This window comes from Octopus sinensis, linkage group LG5 (genome assembly GCF_006345805.1).
Source record: "Octopus sinensis linkage group LG5, ASM634580v1, whole genome shotgun sequence".
Classification (NCBI taxonomy): Eukaryota; Metazoa; Mollusca; class Cephalopoda; order Octopoda; family Octopodidae; genus Octopus; species Octopus sinensis.
This window is the reverse complement of record NC_043001.1, coordinates 121,588,642-121,602,432: the sequence shown is the minus strand read 5'-3', so window position 1 is coordinate 121,602,432 and position 13,791 is coordinate 121,588,642. Positions and strand designations below refer to the sequence as shown.

Genomic DNA, 13,791 nt, shown 5'->3' with positions numbered 1-13,791 from the left:
ATGTCTTTATTCAAATGTGTCTTAGCCTAAATTGTGTTCTTTATTCTTTTTAAGATTACTCTGTGATCTGATGGCAGTCTGACAACTATTTTTAGCAAGTGGCTACATATCAGCTCTTTTGCTATTTAACCCCTTAGCATTAAACCGGCCAGGTCTGGCCTCTCACACCTGCCCTACAATGTCATATTCTAAAAATAAACAATCCCATCACTAAAATCTCAAAGCTATGAGATAATGCAAGATTAATTAAAAAGATTGTGAATAAATAAGCATTTCATTTGACAGAATAATCTGAAAGCTAAAGGGTTAAGTTGAAAGAATAGTATTAGATAATTAATTAACTGAAAATAATCATGGCAAAAATGATTTCAGCTGTTGTTGTTTGAATTTGTTTATAACAGCATTGATTGTATTATTGAAAGACTCATTCCTATTTCAGGGGTTCTTCAGAAACAGCTGAAAAAACACTCAGCATGGTAATGGATGCTGTTGATGATGAAGTTTTTATATTCTGTGTATGTAAAGATCACAAACTGAGATGGTGGTCAACAAAGGTGAGTTGCGATTCTATATTTTTTTCGTTTTTCTTTCCTTTTTTTTTTGCGTGTTTCCATGGAAAGAAGTCTTAAACCAAATGTTTGTTGGATGCCATTCCTAAAGTAGTTGGCATTAAGAAGGGCATCTAACCGTAAAGACCTTGCTGGTGCCATGATAAAACATCAAGTCCATCTATGAGGTGGTTGGCATTAGGAAGGTCATCTAACCGTAAAGACCTTGCTAAAGCAGACATCACCAATGCTGGTGCCATGATAAAGCGTCCAGTCTATCTGTGAGGTGGTTGGCATTAGGAAGGTCATCCAGCTGTAAAAGCCATGCCAAAACAGACACTTGCTCTAAGTACCTAGTTGTTACTACTCCCCAATGTAGGATTCCTCACCATACAGATGACAGGCACAGCCGTAAGATGCATTACGGATCTATAGCAATTGGAAAAGCATGACCCAGCTCAAATAAACATTGGAACTGAACCTAAACTCATGTGGTTGAAAAGCCAACTTCTTAACCACACAGCTATTCATGTACCTCTAGCAGATTTATAATGACAAATAAATGGAAATTGTAGTTGTGGCTGATGCCAGTGCCACCTGACTAGCTCCCTGTGACGGTGGCATGTAAAAAGCACCATCCGAACGTGGTCGATGCCAGTGCTGCATGACTGGCTCCCATGCCAGTGGTACGCAAAAAGCACCCGCTACACTCTCAGAGTGGTTGGCGTTAGGAAGGGCATCCAGCTGTAGAAACCTTGCCAGATCAGATTGGAGCTTGGCGCAGCCTACTGGCTTGCTAGTCCCCAGTCAAACCGTCCAACCCATGCCAGCACGGAAAGCAGACATTAAACGGTGATGATGATGATGAGTTATTTTACTAAACTCTTTATTTTCAAAACAAATAAAAGGAGTGTATTTTGACGAAAATATAACAGAGTAGGGGTTAAAAATAATTGAAGCATTTATCTTATCTGATTCCAAGAGAAAGTTTAATGTTTTTTTGATAAATTGTTTTTGATTTTGGTTTTCTTTTTCTTTCTTTCAGACTCAGGAATGCTTAATGGTTTTTAATCTGCTTGATTTAACTCGTAATAAACAACATCCACATCTTCCATCTATTGGCGGTAAGTGAATACCACATTTTAGATTTTTAAAGATTTCAGTGTTCTTTATTGGATGATTATGTTGTTGGATATAGAACAAAAGTAGAGAGAATCCTATTGTAACGATCATTATATGTTGTTTTGTGTATCTTTGTGATTGAAACCTTCCCTTCTATCACTTGTCCTAAGGTAATGCTATGCAGCTTCATAATAATCCTTATTTTTATTGAGTCACACTGGGGTACAAATATATAAAGCCCAGTATACCCATCATGACTTCCCGTCTGATAAGGGTAAACCAGGAACATGCATCAAAACCATATGTGCACGACATATTTTGTTGAATGCTCTACTGATTCTGTCATCTGTTCTGTTATCTTAACAGTTTTTGCTTTTGTTATATTTCAGCTCCTGGTCATTCAGTGCGGAAAGTGTCTGCTGGAGACCACGTTTTCCCTAGTCTTTGTGTTCACTTATCTTTTTCTGATTGCAACCAGGTTTGTAACATAAACATTCCCTTTTTTTTTTTTTTTTTTAATTGTCTTAATTTCTATTTTATATAAAAAATTTTTAGTTGGGCAAAAATCAAGAATTTGGTTGTAGCTACTGTGTTGTTAGTTACTTGTTTGGATCTGTATGAATGTAACTGATCTTCAGAAAACCAAACCTGTTAAACTTTATTTTAGATGCCATTGTGTGTTGGCTGGTTATGTGGTGTAGTATGGAAGTTGAAATATGCTGATTTAATTTTGTTAACTTTCCTGGTTATATGCTGTGAAAAGGTTCCACTCCTGATTAACAAAATAAAAACTATCAACTTCTCTTTATCTCCCATTTTTGTTAACCCTTTTGATAATCCTAACCCTCCCACCTGAGATTTAATCTAAATAGAAATGTTACGATGGGTCATAGAATACAATAATAAAAAATCAGTAAGTCCTCCCGTAATAACTAAGCAAAATTAGACATTTCCAACTCGTCAGCGGTGGTTCTATTATACAAACTTCTGTCAAAGTTTTATGTTAATTTATGTTTTAAATTAAAGATTATTATCAAAATATTTACTAAATTCTTCATTATCTTCAAAATTAATTAAAACAGAAGCATTGTAGTTTGACAGCAATATGTTAACAAAAGGGTTAAATACAGTTCAGTTACCCTACACACGATTGTATTTTTATGTGGTAGGAGAAGCAGTAGAGAGATTTTATTACAATGTCTGTCAGTAACGACTATTCTATTTTAACCCTTTCGTTACTGTATTTATTTTGAGATGCTCTGTGTTTCTTTCAATTACTTTAAATATAACAAAGAATTTAGTAAAATAACTTGGTTATCATTCAGCTAGTGTTAGGGACATAAATTACGACTAAGGTTTGGTGGAAGATTTTAATTCAAAACTTATGAAAACAAGACATTTGTACTCAGAGCCAGAGCTGGTTTCAGCCGGGTTGGTAATGAAAGGGTTAATGAAATTTTATTAACAAAGTGTATAGTCACAAATTCATCAGTTCCAAACTTGCTATTGTATTGTATCCTTTGAGAAGGGTCCATTACTCTCCTGCTTCAAAATCAAGTAGTTTGTCTACCCTGATATAGTCTTGTATGTTGACATTTATTTGGATTGCTTATATTTTCAACCAATCTTTGTTTTCTTTTTTTTTTTCAGTTTTGTTTCATTGAATCATCTTTCAATGATGGTAGATACCAGTTACATCATATTGGTTCGATATTTGGACCTTCGGTTAGTAATTCTATCATTCATATATTTTTCTTCTCCTTATTTAGTAATCTAATCGTGAGAAAAAGTAATTATTTCAACATGTCCATAGCTGAAGCTTCTCTTTTTCTTATAACTGACCAACAGCTGCAGGCGGAACTTGGAATATATTGTAAAGAAGCTTAAAGCCAAACCATATTTTCGGTGTGTGTTTTCATGCTATCACACTTAAAAGAAGAAAGGCAGGGCAACTAACTGTGAAATATCATTGATGTAATAAATTCATGAATTATGAAAGACAATTTAACTTTTTAGCATTCAGATTACTCCGTCAAATGTAATGTCTATTTATTCACATTGTTTGGAATTAATCTTGCATTATCTCATATCTTCAAGATTTCAATAATGTTATCATTGTCTTCATCAACATTTAATGTCCATTTTCCATGCTGGCATGGTTGGGTAGCATGACAGGAGCTGGCAAGTCCAGGGGCCACACCAGGTCCCAAAGTCTATTTTGGCTTGGTTTCTATGGCTGGATGTCCTTTGTAATGCCACCCACTCCATAGAGTGTACTGGGTGCTTTTTATGTGGCACCCCTGACATTGTAGATGTGAGAGTATAAAACAGAATATTCGGGTTGGTTTAAATGCTAAAAGGTTAAGAACAATCGCAACTCAAAGAGAAACTAAAAAGCATAATTGCAACCTGGGTGTTAATATAGAAAAACTAAAATTGCAAACAGAAAATAACTATTTAAATATTGAATCTTTATTTTTCTCTTTCCAGGAAGATTTAACTGATTTCTGCCTGACTGGAGATCGTTTATTAACTCTTTGGAGCAGTAGTTCTGGAGAACCAATTGCTAGAATAGCTTTATTTCCAAGGTATATTTTTCATTTACTTGAATTTCAGCAATAAATCATATTTTTCTTTAGTTTGTGACAGAAATGTGTTTTATTTCAATAACTAGAGTCAAAATCTTGTCAGACTTTTTGTTCCTTCTGACTTAGATTGTTCAGTCTATTAGTAACTTCTTGACCAACTTACATTGTAGATCCAATTCCACAATTGGAATTGTCTCATGTAACTGTAAGGATTGTCAGATCAATTGTTTTGTTTTTTTTAATTGGTGCTTCATAGCTTTATGTTTGTAAAAAGATAAGATTTGTTCAAATTTTGAAAAAAACTTTGAACAAAAGTTACAATGGAAGAATGGTTTACAAAAAAGAAAGAAAACACTACGATAATAAATATCATTTTGTGTTGATTCAGATATCACTGTAAAGGATGAAAATAAATAGAAAAAACAAATTTATCTGACAACCCAATATTTTCATTGTAAGAAGCTTAAATATCACAACTTTCTTGACCTATAATTATAAATACCTTGTTAAGAAATGATGGCGGCTTTCCTACTCTGTATAATGCTTATTTTACTTCATTGAAAATATTATCTGCAGTGATCAGACTGCTGCGAAAGAATGGACTGATGTGATCTTACAACCTCCAGAAACAGCTGACCTTTGGATTCCTAATTACCGTGATCCTCGAGATGTTTACATGGAGAAAATCTTTTATCCTGGTTGCTTCAGCACTCAGGACATTGTACGTGCCCTTAATGTAAGTATTACTTTCTTCTCAAGAGGTTCTGATGTTTCTGCGTGATCGTTACCAACGTCACCTTACTGGCACCTGTGCCGGTGGCATGTGTAAAAAGATTCGAGCAAGGTCATTGCCAGTACCGCATGACTAGCCCCTGTGCTGGTGGCACGTAAAAAGCACCCCCAGTACACTCGCGGAGTGGTTGGCGTTAGGAAGGGCATCCAGCTGTAGAAACTCTGCCAGATCAAGATTGGAGCCTGGTGCAGCCATCTGGTTCGCCAGCCCTCAGTCAACTTTGTCCAACCCATGCCAGCATGGAAAGCGGACGTTAAATGATGATGATGATGTTTTATTTAAACTTCAGTGTAACAATTATTTGTTGTATTCTGTTCAGAGATATTAATCAATGTGGGGTTAGAAATGGATTTCCGTTTGCTGGAAAATGATCTGCTGGACCCCGTTTTTTTTATTGTTTGGTTTAGGTTTGATGGAGATTTGAACCAACGAAATGCATGTATTAGTTACTGCTGCTGCAGATTGTCCTACATCATAATGCCCGTTTCCAATTAAACCTTCAGCATTTAAACCAGCCATATCTAGCCAAAATATTCTACCTGTTTTATGTTCAAACTGGCTGGATCTGGCTTTTCATACCTACCCTACAATGTCATTCAAAAATAAACAATCCTGTCATCAAAATCTCAAAGCTATAAGGTAATACATGATTAATTCAAATCTATGTGAATATATAAGCATTAGATTTGACAGAATAATCTGAATGCTAAAGGGTTAATGTAATTGCTTATTAAGAGCAGAGTGTATTTTTTTCTTAAAATGCTGTATTTAAGACTGGCATCTATGTAGATGCCTCTCTGTAGCTTATCTGCCCAACTGATTGCAGCACACTGTAAACTGGATGGTATTAGGAACGGCAACCAGCCATAGAAACCATCTCACAACAGACAATTAGTGTTTGGCCAGCTCCATGTCAAACCATCCAAGCCATGCCAACATGGAAAAGAGATGTTAAACGATGATGAACATCATCATATTTTCAAAAAGAATATATTTTCTGGTTTCAGATTCTGAATTATTTATTGAAAAGTTTGGCAAAAAAAGAGTTGTATTCATATGCATTTTCCTCTGTGGCTTACATGATTTCATACTTAAATCCTTATGCCTATAGAAAACTATTTAATTTGAGTTATAGGCTACAGAGAAAGTTAGCTTTATATGATGACAGAGGCACAGAAGCAGTACATATTATGAGCACACCTGAAATAGATACTTTTATACACCTGGATGTCTCACTAGTAGTAGTTGTTAGATTTTGTTATTACCCCGATGTAATTAGCAGGGGAGGTGTTTGCTCTGAAAGTATCGTAGCCAAGATAAGAACAGGATGGAAAAAATCATAGGAGCTACTACAGTAGCTAGCAGCAATGGTCTTTTTTGCCCTGAGTGAAGGGTAGATTATATAATGCATGTGTTAAAATAATTATGTTGGCTGATAGTGAGATATGTGCTTTGAATAGTAGAGGACTGGAGAAAACCGAAAAGAAATGAAGCTAGCGTACTTGGTTGGATGTATGACATGAATGTGCATGATTAGCAATGTATAAATATTTTGAGAGAAAAACTAGACTTTAGAGGAATTAGATGTGTGCAACAAAGACATGCATTTTCTGTGGTGTCATCTATTGTCAAAAGTCAAGGCACCTATTATCAGACTTTATTTATAATTCAGGAATCATACACATTTTCTTTCTCTAGGTTTATAAACGCTCAGTCCATGTTAGACAAGACACCGTCAGTCTGATCAGTCTTAAAGAGGAAGTTACAAATACTGTTGAAACTGAAGTAAGTATTGGAATTTTTTTTGCTTTATCTTCCTGATTGTAAACATTTCATTTTTAGATTTCTATGCATTGGAGGTGGAAGGGAATTTAGCATAATGGTGGTCCTATTTAGATTGTCAAATTGAAAGGGACGTGGGCAGCAAGATGCACCAACCAGTGAGTTTGTAGTTGTTAATATGATATATAAAATGATGTTATTAGATCAATCATATTTAAAATTAAATAGTCTTATCATTATTTACATTTGATGGATATTTGTCCTCATCTTGTTTGTTGTTAATACAACATTTTGGCTGATATACCCTCCAGCCTTTATCAGGTGTCTTGGGGAAATTTTATTATTATTATTCAGCTTAATCACTACGCCATATGCCCGTGGCATAGTGGTTAAGAGCACAGGCTACTAACCCCAAGATTCCAAGTTCGATTCCAGGCAGTGACTTGAATAATAATAATAATAATAATATTGAAAAATACCTTAGGAATGAGAACTCGGGTTCAGAATTTCCCCAAGACACCTGATGAAAGCTGGAGGGTATATCAACAAACAAGATGAGGACAAATATACATCAAATGTAAATAATGTACATAATTCCTCATCTCTTAAATACAGAACTGTACAGCTTAAAGTTACCCTAAGCTATAGTTACTGCAAGTAAGAGAATTGAGGGTGCTCAATGAGTGATATTCATGATAATTGTACTGAATTTATAATGTAATGTAATAGCTTGCATTTAAAATTAGATTGTTTTCCTAAGAAACAGTGTTATTTAAGATAGTGGGAACAAAACATAGATAATAAGTGGTTTTGAATTTAGAAACAAGGCTAGCAAATTTGGAAGAGGCATTTAGTTGTTATTGTCCCCAAAACCTGATAAGTACTTTATTTTATCAACCCTGGAGAGATGACGGGTAAGGCTGACTTTGGTTTGACTTGAACTCACAACCTAAAGAGTTGGAGGTAAGGCTGTTAGTCGGTCCAAGTCAGTTTTTTTACGAAGACTCTAAGAAACAAAAAAATAGTTGGCTTTTTAAGTTCAATTCCTGTTCTGTTTAGGATATAGAATTCTGTTTGCTGTTGAATTATTTTTTTTACTCTTTGTCTTCTTTCGATCTTTCAGATTCGCAATGCTGCTATGGAATACCAACTTGATGAAGATGAATACTGCCAATTACAACTTGAACACTGGACAAAATTTTATTCTTGCTGTGTCCAATACCAAGAGGTTAGATCATGTTTTCTATTGTTTTCCCTTTAGTATGAAGTGAAATTTAGAACTGAGTTTCAACAGTTTCTTATCTTTGAGGAATTGTGTGCCAGTGGCACGTAAAAAGCACCATCCGTTCGTGGCCGGTGGCACGTAAAAAGCACCATCCGTTCGTGGCCGTTGCCAGCGCCGCCCCGACTGGCCTCGTGCCGGTGGCAAGTAAAAAGCACCATCCGTTCGTGGCTGTTGCCAGCCTCGCCTGGCCCCCGTGCCGGTGGCACGTAAAAAGCACCATCCGTCCGTGGCCGTTTGCCAGCTCCGTCTGGCACCTGTGTGGGTGGCGTGTAAAAAGCACCCACTACACTCATGGAGTGGTTGGCGTTAGGAAGGGCATCCAGCCGTAGAAACACTGCCAGATAAGACTGGGCCTGATGCAGCCTTCTGGCTTCACAGACCCCAGTTGAACCATCCAACCCATGCTAGCATGGAAAGTGGATGCTAAATGATGATAATGATGATGATGGAACATAATAAAAGAAGGATCAGTCTAAATATAATTTCCTTATTGTGTTCTGGTTACTATAAGCGCAGGAGTGGCTGTGTGGTAAGTAGCTTGCTTCCCAACCACATGGTTCTGGGTTCGGTTCCACTGTGTGGCACCTTGGGCAAGGGTCTTCTACTATAGCCTTGGGCTGACCAAAGCCTTATGAGTGGTTTTGGTAGGCGGAACTGAAAGAAGCCCGTCATATATATACATATACTAGCTGAAGGTGACCCGCTCTACGCGCGGGTAAGAGTGTGGTTGTTACTTTCTGTTGCTTCCTTTCAGCACGTAAAAAGCACCATCCGAACGTGGCGGATTGCAGCGCCGCCTTGGCTTCTGTGCTGGTGGCACGTAAAAGGCACCAACCGATCGTGGCCGCTGCCAGCCCCCCTGGCACCTGTGCAGGCGGCACGAAAAAAGCACCCACTACGCTCACAGAGTGGTTGGCGTTAGGAAGGGCATCCACCTGTCGAAACACTGCCAGATCAGACTGGAGCCTGGTGCAGCCTCCTGGCTTCCCAGACCCCTGTCAAACTGTCCAACCCGTACTAGCACGGAAAACGGACGTTAAACGATGATGATGATGATGATTCTCCCTCTTTGTTTCTTTCTCCTTTCTCTCTCACTTTCCCACTCTCTTACTCTTCCTTTCTCTCGGACTCTCCCTCGCTTTCTCTTACTCTATCTTTATGTATCTCTCTCCCATTTATAAACAACAAAAGATCTTGAGTAAGTTGAGAAATAAAATATTTAGAAAGATCAATCATAAATATCAGGCAGTTACAAAGGAAAGGTCTGCTTCAAGGCAGACAGCAAAACACTAACATTTAAAAGGGACAGACGAACTTGCGAGCTGAATAAAAATAATAAAATATTGGAAACCAAAAGTTTAAAGGGATAGAATTTGAGGATAGTAGAGTCACCATGGCTGGCATTTCTTAATGACGGACAGCAACGTATTGACAGTTCAACGGCTGGCGTAAAAGTTTGAACTTGATGTAAAAGAAAATCCCTAAAAACCAAGTTTTGACTTGATTCTTTCTCACGACAGTAGACTCACGATGGCAAGCATTCAAAACTTCATCATAGACGGCAACACATTGACGATTAAAAGGCTGGAGCAAATTTTTAGCTTGATGTAACAGAGAATTGCTAAACACCCGCTCCTTTAAATTTTAATCCCCTTCCAGCCCCATTTATACCCCTTTTCACCTTTTGGTTAATATAACCCGATTTAATTTGGGTCTACTGGGGCCACATTTTATAAGATGAGGACACAACCAAGTTTCCCAAGTTCTGGTCATAGACCATAGAACACTCAACCAAGTTTCCCGATTTCTGGTCATAGACCATAGAACAGTCAAGCAAGTTTCCGGAGTTCTGGTCATAGACCATAGAACACTAAACTAAGTTTCCCGAGTTCTGGTCATTTGCAGAATAAATAGAGACGGCGGAGGTGGCAGACGTCGTTGCAATGTAAACATGATTTGTTATAAGAGAAAGATTGCCCAGATTGTGTGTTGGTGGTGGCGATGATAATTATCATTAGGAAAAAGAGTGAGTGAGTGAGGAAGACATACATAAGTTGTGGCGATGATAATTGTAGACCCCTTTTCACATTTTGATGAAGAGAACCCGATTTCATTCGGGTGTACTGGGGCTACATATAGGTGTGTGCGTGTGTGTGTGTGTGTGTGTGCACGCTGTAGAAATTAAATTAGAGATAAAACCACTAATAGGGAAATGAAACAGTAAGAAACCAAAAATAAAAATATAATATTAGATATATGTATGTGTGTGTGTGTGTGTGTGTGTGTTGACAGGTAGACAATAGAATGCGATGGCGAGTAATATTTGTTACTGTCCATGAACGCTGAGAGATACATGAGTAAAATGTATAGGAAGGTAAGAGATAGAGTGAGTGAAAATGTTCTTGGAAGAGAGTAAATAGCTACAGAGTGATTTGAGGAAGACTTTACATTAAATAACGGTAGTTGCATTGTCAAATGAAGAGGAGTGACAGAGTACTGGAGGAAATAGGGTGAGGTAGGAAGATGGCCCCTAGCAACCACACCTTTTAAGATAGGGATTTCTAAGGTAGCCCACGCGCATCGTCACCTCATTCTACATGTCCCTGTAAATTTTGGAGCGAATCAGACGGGATGTAGTGGCATTGAAAGCGAACCAAGCGGTAAAAACGCATTTCAGTTTTATATATAGAGATATGTATATGTTTGTGTGCTTGTGTTTGCATCCCCCAAACTTAGCAGTTCGACAAAAGGGACCGATAAAAGAAGTACTAGGCTTACAAAGAATAAGTCCTGGGGTCGATTTGCTCGACTAAAGGCAGTGCTCCAGCATGGCTGCAGTCAAATGACTGAAACAAATAAAAGAATAGCAACCTTCATCAGCCAACAAAAAGGCTCCTGGGCTTCTTGCTATCGCTTAGGGCTGCTAATATCTGTTACCCTTCAGCATTTAAACAGGCTGTATCTAGCCAAAATATTCTACCTGTTTTATGTTAAAACCAGCCAGATCTGGCCTCTCACACCTATCCTACAATGTCATTCTGAAAATATTCAATCATATCATTGAAATCTCGAAGCTACAAGATAATGCATGAATAATTCAAAACAATGTGAATAAATTTGCATTATATTTGTGAGTGTAATTCTGAATGCTAGAGTTAAGGATTTGAGCAATTTTCTCTTTCATTGATGTCCAAGAGTAAATAGATGCCATACAATTGCCCAGTTTACTACTCTAAGAGGAAGAGCACTGTCTAATTGTCCAGTGTTTTTTGAGTGTTGTTTTGGGTTTAAATCCTTCCAAGGAATACAAGAAAGGCGGTGGATGTCACTTGTTATATGCCAAATATGGTAGGTAGCTAAACAAAACTTTCTATATGCACAGAAATGATCTTATTCTTTTCTACTCTAGACACAGGACCTGAAATATTTGGGGAGGTGGATGATGCAGTTGATATGCAACTGGTACAAATATGTGAAGCCCAGTATACCCATCATGACTGCCTGTCTGATAAGGGTACACAATTATTTAGGGTTTGAATAATTCTCCTTTGGAAACATGGGTGTTTTGTTCATCATCCTTAAACAAACTTTATTCAGGAACCTTTTGAGCGGGATGGGCTACTCAAATTGAAAAAAATTCTAACTTGGCTCCACCTGCAAGGTCATGCGTTGTGTATCTTGATATGAGATCGCCATGTCGCACGCATATAGTTGTGATGCATGTGCCTGGTGTACCCTTATCAGACAGGCAGTCATGATGGGTATACTGGGCTTCATATATTTGTACCCCAGTTGCATATCGTACCAACTGGTACTTAATTTATCACCCCCCCCCCTTCCCCGAAAGGATGAAAGGCAAAGTCAACCTCAGCAGAATTTGAACTTAGAATGTAAAACCAGACAAAATACCACTAAGCATTTCACCAGGCATGTTAATGTTTCTGCCAGCTTGCTGCCTTTAAATATTCTTTTTTACTCTAGGCACAAGACCCTGAAGTTTGGGTGGGGGAGTGCAGTTGGTTAGATCAACCCAGTAATCAACTGGTACTTAATTTGTCGACCTTGGCAGAATTTGAACTCAGAACGTAAAGACAGACGAAATACCGCTAAGCATTTCACCTGGCATATTAACGATTCTGTCAGCTTGCCACCTACAGAAATAATCTTATTAGCTGCCTTCTAAATGCACATTCACAATTTTATACACACATAGACTAATAACTTGATTTTTTTTTTTTACTTTCTTGTTCTCTCTTTTATTTTTCTCGCCTAGGTTGATTCCAAATGTCTAGGTTTGTTTGTTGATGAACAGTCAGGACTTATTTGCTGCATACGAAAGGTAATTTTTCAGTGCTTTATGTGAAGAATTTTAGCTGTTTCAATCAGTTTGTTGTTGGGAGTTAAAAAGGTTATTGTTATCTGTCATCACCATCACCCCTAGTTTAGTATTAATGACAGCCAATAAAATAATACCTGTCAAATACTTCTCCCTTTCTTCCTCCTCGTTTAATTCCCAGTTTTCAATGCTTGCATGGATCAGAGGAATGCCTTGCTGTTCTGAACAGCTGGATACCTTCTTGTTCCCAACCCTCACCTGTTTCCAAGCAAGGTGATATTTTACCATGGCCAGACATGTTTTCACAAAGTGTTGGAAACAAACAGCCCCACTTCTACAGTGATGCTTGTTTAACGACCATCACATGAATGTCAAGGCAAGGAGACAATCCAGCATCATCATCCTCTTTTCATAATTGCTGGCCTTGTGCCAAAATTAGAAAATAATTCAGTGTCCCACTGATTATTTTTAGTTATCATCCACCCCTATGACTATTTCCGTTATTGGATATACCATTGACTTATTTCAATTATCAGATGCACAATTGACTATTTTTAATTAACTTGTACCCCACTCGTTACTTTAAATAATCAAGTACCTCACTGGCTACTAATTAATTGATGTTCTATTCATATTTTTAAGTACCCCACTGATCCATTTCCATCACAGAATGAGTCACTAATTACTTGAAATTATTTGACACTCTCTTTATTTCTCTATCACAGAATCATCTGACTTATTTTTGTCCCTGTGACATTGTTGAAGAGCTTTACATTGGAGATGGAAATACTGAAGCCGCTGTTGCCCTCCTCAATGCTGTAGAATGCAGAGCAGGTAGTTGTTGTTTTCATTGTAGTAAAACCATAGTTTCTTTCTTGTTTTGTGTGTACGTATGGGCTTATCATTTTGATTATTTGTTGCTGTCACTTGGTGACTCTGAGAATTCATCTATGAAGCAATTGCCCCAGCTCCCCTTCAGGGTTAGCAAAAGCGATGTGGTGGACAACGAAAAACCTGGCTGATGACAGTCAAGGCTGATCTGGAACACAACCTATGAAGCAGTTGCCCCTGCTCCTCTTCAGGGTTGGCGAAAGTGATGTGGTGGACAACGAAAAACCTGGCTGATCTGGAACCCAACCTAGACCCCCATATCTACGGCATTCGCCGCTGGAATAAGGAGTGGTTGGAGATCACGCTGTTGTTAGCCTCAAATCGCCAGGCCTGGTCAGCGTTTGTGAGAGATGCAGCATTGAGGATGAATGAAGCCAGCTCAACCCACCGCGGGTGAATGCTGTCTCAAGACAAGAAGACAAGACTGATGTACAGCTGCCACATGA

General features: G+C 38.0%; 1 protein-coding gene across 1 annotated transcript in view; it reads left to right on the top strand.

Moving 5' to 3' along the window:
- LOC115212295 (nuclear pore complex protein Nup160) overlaps positions 1-13,791 on the top strand; it is a 59,814-nt gene that overhangs the window by 9,634 nt on the left and 36,389 nt on the right. Inside the window, exons 6-15 of the mRNA XM_029781140.2 lie at positions 440-554; positions 1,594-1,672; positions 2,060-2,148; positions 3,321-3,395; positions 4,161-4,258; positions 4,835-4,994; positions 6,750-6,836; positions 7,957-8,061; positions 12,392-12,457; positions 13,180-13,288. Of these exons, the coding sequence (XP_029637000.1) occupies positions 440-554; positions 1,594-1,672; positions 2,060-2,148; positions 3,321-3,395; positions 4,161-4,258; positions 4,835-4,994; positions 6,750-6,836; positions 7,957-8,061; positions 12,392-12,457; positions 13,180-13,288 (983 nt within the window). The remainder of the gene's footprint in view (positions 1-439; positions 555-1,593; positions 1,673-2,059; positions 2,149-3,320; positions 3,396-4,160; positions 4,259-4,834; positions 4,995-6,749; positions 6,837-7,956; positions 8,062-12,391; positions 12,458-13,179; positions 13,289-13,791) is intronic.